At 49.9% G+C, this 5,617-nt stretch overlaps 1 protein-coding gene across 1 annotated transcript; it reads left to right on the forward strand.

The window, feature by feature from the left end:
- The first annotated feature begins 445 nt into the window (after positions 1-445).
- MC3R (melanocortin 3 receptor) lies at positions 446-2,034 on the forward strand. Its single transcript, XM_021677814.1, has one exon. The coding sequence runs from the start codon at positions 807-809 to the stop codon at positions 1,773-1,775; it is 969 nt and encodes a 322-aa protein (XP_021533489.1). The 5' UTR covers positions 446-806; the 3' UTR covers positions 1,776-2,034.
- Positions 2,035-5,617: the final 3,583 nt, after the last annotated feature.

Genomic DNA, 5,617 nt, shown 5'->3' on the forward strand with positions numbered 1-5,617 from the left:
CCCCCAACGCTCCCCCAGCCCCCTGGGCTTCATCATCACGCATTCATCACAATGAAATATAACATCCTGACTTCTCACCTCCCACCTCGGACACGGAGTCCAGGGGAAACCGGGACAGTGTGTCAGTCTGGTTCACCGTTATATTCCCTGCACCCAGCAGAGACCTGACACAGAGCAGGTGCTCCATAAATGATGGCTATTAAAAAAAAAAAAAACTGAATTAACAAATTGGATGAATGGATACCTGTGGCAGTTTCCATGACCAATAAGAACTGCTCCGCCAAGGCAGCACGCAGATGAGCGGTCTGGCCTGCAGAGGGCACCAGCCTGCTTCTTGAGCTCCCTGCCCGCGCGGGCACTGCCGCCGTCAGTGGGGAAGCGACCGATCGCTGCTCCCTGCTCCGCGGTCCTTTCCCAGCGCTGAAGATGAAGTAGGAGTCTGCCTGCAGCCCGTGTGTGAAGGCTGAGTGCTCCCCCCTCACTTCCAGCAGCAGGTACCACATGCCCGGTCCTGCTATGAAAACAGCTGAAACTCCAGGCACCAGTGGCAGCTTTTCCATTCCCAGGTGGGGGTGTGAGAAGGGGTAAGAAGGAGGGAGAAGGACGAAGACGCAGAGGAGTGCCCGTCCTGGAAAAGCAGAGGAAAGTTCTCTTGTCCGTCTCCAAGCTGACTTTCTCTCCCTCTCCCTCAGCCTGGACTGGACGGGCATCCACCGCAAGCATCCGGAGGGGGATTCCTTGCTGCCAGCAGCAGCAGGTTCTGGACGCTGCCAGAGCCCCAGCTCCCACCCACCCGTCCCTTAGCAATGAACGCTTCGTGCTGCCTGTCTGCTCAGCCAACACTGCCCAACAGCTCAGAGCAGCTCGCAGCGCCCTCCTTCAGCAATCAGAGCAGCAGCGGCTTCTGCGAGCAGGTCTTCATCAAGCCCCAAGTCTTCCTGGCGCTGGGCATCGTCAGCCTGCTGGAGAACATCCTGGTCATCCTGGCTGTGGTCAGGAACGGCAACCTGCACTCCCCCATGTACTTCTTCCTCTGCAGCCTGGCGGTGGCCGACATGCTGGTGAGCGTGTCCAACGCCCTGGAGACCATCATGATCGCCGTCGTCAACAGCAACTACCTGACCTTCGAGGACCAGTTCATCCAGCACATGGACAACGTCTTCGACTCCATGATCTGCATCTCCCTGGTGGCCTCCATCTGCAACCTCCTGGCCATCGCCGTGGACAGGTACGTCACCATCTTCTACGCGCTGCGCTACCACAGCATCATGACGGTGCGGAAGGCGCTTGCCTGGATCGCGGCCATCTGGGTGTGCTGCGGTGTCTGTGGCGTGGTCTTCATCGTCTACTCCGAGAGCAAGATGGTCATCGTGTGCCTCATCACCATGTTCTTCGCCATGCTGCTCCTCATGGGCACCCTCTATGTGCACATGTTCCTCTTCGCCCGGCTGCACGTCCAGCGCATCGCGGCGCTGCCACCTGCCGGGGGGGTGGCCCCGCAGCAGCACTCGTGCCTGAAGGGGGCTGTCACCATCACCATCCTGCTGGGGGTCTTCATCTTCTGCTGGGCCCCCTTCTTCCTCCACCTCATCCTCATCATAACCTGCCCCACCAACCCCTACTGCGTCTGTTACACCGCCCACTTCAACACCTACCTGGTCCTCATCATGTGCAACTCCATCATCGACCCGCTCATCTACGCCTTCCGGAGCCTGGAGCTACGTAACACCTTCAGGGAGATCCTCTGCAGCTGCGACAGCCTGAACCTCGGGTAGGGCGCCGCGGCCACGGAAGTGGGCAACGGCTCCGTCACTGGTGAGCCCCCAACCAGCCAAGGTGTTCAGAAAAAAGAAGAGGGGGTAGATAAATCCTTGGAAGACTTAAAATATGTCGAGAGCCATGATTGTACATGTCTTTTGTCTTCGTGCTTGCAAAGCTTTTCAAAGGGGAAAATGGTACGTAACAGGCTTTCTCGAAGGATTCCAAAGTGGGTAAGTCACTGATTTCCCAAAGAGGCCCTGGCGGGACTCAGTGAGGGCTCCTCTGGGTGCTGCCTGTATTCATTTCCATGCACCTGGGGTCTGCAATGCCCACCTGCTCCATCCAGCGTCCTCCCCGTGTCTCCCTGCCGCAAGTCAGACCAGACGGAAGGACTCTCGTTGACTGTAACAGGGATTCGAATGTCTCCCCAGCAAACCTGTCACAGTTCTGGCTGTCAGCTGCTCAGATGGTCTTGTCCTCATTTCGTAAGAGACTGAGTTTCTATTCTATAACTCGATTTACTGTAAAACAATTGCCTAAAAAATACTGAGCTGTGTGTGGAAGAAGCAACGCTATGTATGGCCCTCTCCTCAACCCCCATACCAGCCTCCCCCCGAAAATGAGCATGGGGATGTAACCTATTTCTATTTCGGCTGCTGTAGTGCTGTTGTCGGGTTCTTATGCATTAAACCTAAGGCAGCTTTCAAAATTCCAATGAAAGGCAGATACAGTGCTTTGGAAAATCAGCACATACCTGTGTACAAAGTATTTTGATACCTTGCTGTTTAAAGGTATAAATTTCCCTCTTTAAAAAAAAAAGCTTTTTTCCGATTATTCCTTTTCTGTCATTAAAGCAAGAGAGGGAATCATGGATGGGAGGGCACGTGCCTCAAGAAATGGCTTTACTATAGTTTCAGAGAGTTTCAGAAACTGTGAAAATGCCTGTGGTTTTCTCAGAAGCTCTGTTTTTGCTCACAGTAGCCGTGTCTCTATCACCTGATCTCCTGAGTTATCTGTGAAAGAGAAATTTCTTGGTTCACTGCTCCTTTTTTCTGGCATGGTGTAAAAGTTGGGGTGACCCAGCTCTCAATGCCTGTAGCTTATTAAGCAAAGCACTTCATCCCCGTGAGCATAGGGTGAGCTGTGCTGACTAGGACTGTCTCTGCATGCTACACGCACCCATCAGACCCTCTCCTGCCCTGGAGAACTTCATGCTGTGCTTTCTGGCTGGCCTCACACTGCCCCCCCACACACCTCCCCAATGAATTCTTATAATATGCTGTGTCTTTGGTGTACCATTGTGTGTTTTTTCTTGTGCTGGAATATACTGTGGGTTTTTGGTACTTGAAGACATCCTGCCAAAAGAAGCAATATCACTTGTCTCTTGCTTTGGTTGTGATGTTTGGAAACAATAAAAGGCTTTTGTGGCTGCTAAACGTGTGACACGTTAAAATATGCCACCCGGAAGCATCCTGGTGACTTCTGCACATGGCCCCCACACCTTACACTGTGATTCTGAGTATTTGGTAAATGGCATAAACACTGCCATTGACCACAGTGCTCAGCTTTTCTAGGGCAATGCCCTTCAGCCAAACTACAAAATTCTCCCATTTAGTTTCCAAAAATACCAGGCCATAGTTCCTGGGCCACTGTCACTCTCCATTATTCTAATTGAGATGCCAAATAATAGGTCATGCCCATGGCTACTCAGCCAGCAAATGGGGAAAATGGGGAATTGGAATCTTTGAAAATGTATTAACAGCTGTAAAAATTATGATGTCCCTTTTCTATGTAAACAAGATAAAAATAACTTACTTTTCACTCTCTGATATCAGCTTTCACATTAGTTCACTTGCCTCTCAACAAACTTCTAAAATAGGTGAGTCATGTCCCAGATGAAGACCTGGGCAGGAGAGGTAACGTGGCCGTCCAACCACGCCCCGCTGGTTAGGGTCACAGTGTATCTTGTGTCCTGGGGATGATGTCTCTTTGCCCCAACACGATGCTGGCAACAGGTTTCCATATTCAGACCCGACTCGGCTCTCCTCCCTGTACGCATTTTAGCTTACAGTGGCATTTCCAGATGTAAATGCCCACAAGAATCACCTGGGATCTTGTTCCAGTGCAAATTCGAATCAGCAGGTCTGGGGTGGAGCCTAAGATTCTGCATTTCTGACTCTGACAAGTGCCCAGGGGATGCAACTGCTGGTCTGGGGACCACCTTTCACAAAGCAAGGGCACAGAGGACTTTCAAAGGAGCATAACGGAAACCCAAAAGTATTCATCTGCCTAGAGTGCTGACCCCGTGCCAAGAACCATGCTAAGTACGTATAGACATTTGCTTCTCTGACCCTTGCAATCACATCACGAGGTAGATACTATGATCACCCTTATTTTGCAGATGAGACACCTGAAACTCAGAGATCAAGGAGCTTGTCTATGAAAATTCAGCTAGCAAGGAGAGAAGCGGAGGTCCAAACAGGCTGCCCAACCCGCATCCCCAAGTCCAACACCAATGCCCTAGCGCCTCTCATGGAAACAGTATAGATGGTTGAGCCATGACCCAATGACATCAGAGGCAATGTGCTGCCATGGAGGGAGACTAATACATATTTCTACAACTCTCAAGTCCAGAATTTCATAATGGAGTTTCCACAGAGATGTCATAAAAACCAAGAACCAATTAATCATTTTATTTGCTCTCCTTTTCCAAAGCCTATGGGTAGCCCTGGGGAGTACACCTCTTACTGGGGGTTGAACATTAGGCTGACAGGGCCACTTCATGTGGGAACCCACTGAACATCTTCAGCAGCAGGAGTTAGGTTTGAAAATGCTTAATCTGGGTAAATAAAAGCTCATCATGATTTTAACTCACATGTTAAGCTACATTCACCTTTCACTCCCATCCCCAAGGCAAGATCACTGCAGTGGTTGACTCCCTGGGTCTCTAGAAATGGTTGCCTGTTGTCCTTAAGTTGAACTTTTGTGCGTAATTCCTATAGGGCTGGGGGCTACAACATACTCAAGCCTCCTCGGCTGAAAACCTTCACCACCCTCACCTCCACCAAAACCCATTCTCCACACAGCAGCCAGTGCAATCCTTTAAAAATACAAATCAGGGGGCACATCTGGGTGGCTCAGTCGGTTAAGCAGCTGCCTTCGGCTCGGGTCGTGATCCCAGGGTCCTGGGATCGAGCCCCACGTCAGGCTCCCTGCTCAGCAAGAGCCTGCTTCATCCTCTGCCTGCTTGTGCTCTCTCTCTGTCTCTCTGTCAAATAAATAAATAAAGTCTTAAAAAAAAAAATACAAATCAGATCATATTGCACTCCTACTCAAAACTCTTCAGTGGCTTCAAATAATATTCCACTTCCTTACCTGGCCCTAGAAAGCCTTAAAGATCTGATCTCCTCTGGTAAATCCCCAACACCCTCCTGCCCACACTTAACCACCCCCACTGGACTCAAACTCACCATACTCATTCCTGCCCCAGGGCCTTTGCACTTGCTATATCCTCTGCCTCAAGCTTCTTGCCCCCATATCTTCCCATGCTTGGCACCTTTTTATCATTCAGGCTTCAGCTCAGTCCTCTGAGATGCCTTCCCTGACTACTCTTTCTCAAGAAGACCCCATGTATTCACATGGACTATTATTTTATCACAGATCTTGTTGCTATTTTACATTTTCTTATTAGTTTATTCATTTAATTATCATCAATCTCTCCCACTAGAAAGCAGTGCCCAGCATCTAAAACTGGTCAATAAAGAATATGTGTTAAATGAGTAGATGACTTCATTAATACACTTAAATATGAGTTCAAGTCTAACCAAAGAGAATATAATATGCCAGCGATCCTCAG

This window comes from Neomonachus schauinslandi, chromosome 10 (genome assembly GCF_002201575.2).
Source record: "Neomonachus schauinslandi chromosome 10, ASM220157v2, whole genome shotgun sequence".
In the NCBI taxonomy this organism is placed as follows: Eukaryota; Metazoa; Chordata; class Mammalia; order Carnivora; family Phocidae; genus Neomonachus; species Neomonachus schauinslandi.

Bases quoted from the DNA above. Each gene is read 5' to 3' on its own strand.
- MC3R (XM_021677814.1), top strand. From the start codon at position 807: ATGAACGCTTCGTGCTGCCTGTCTGCTCAGCCAACACTGCCCAACAGC.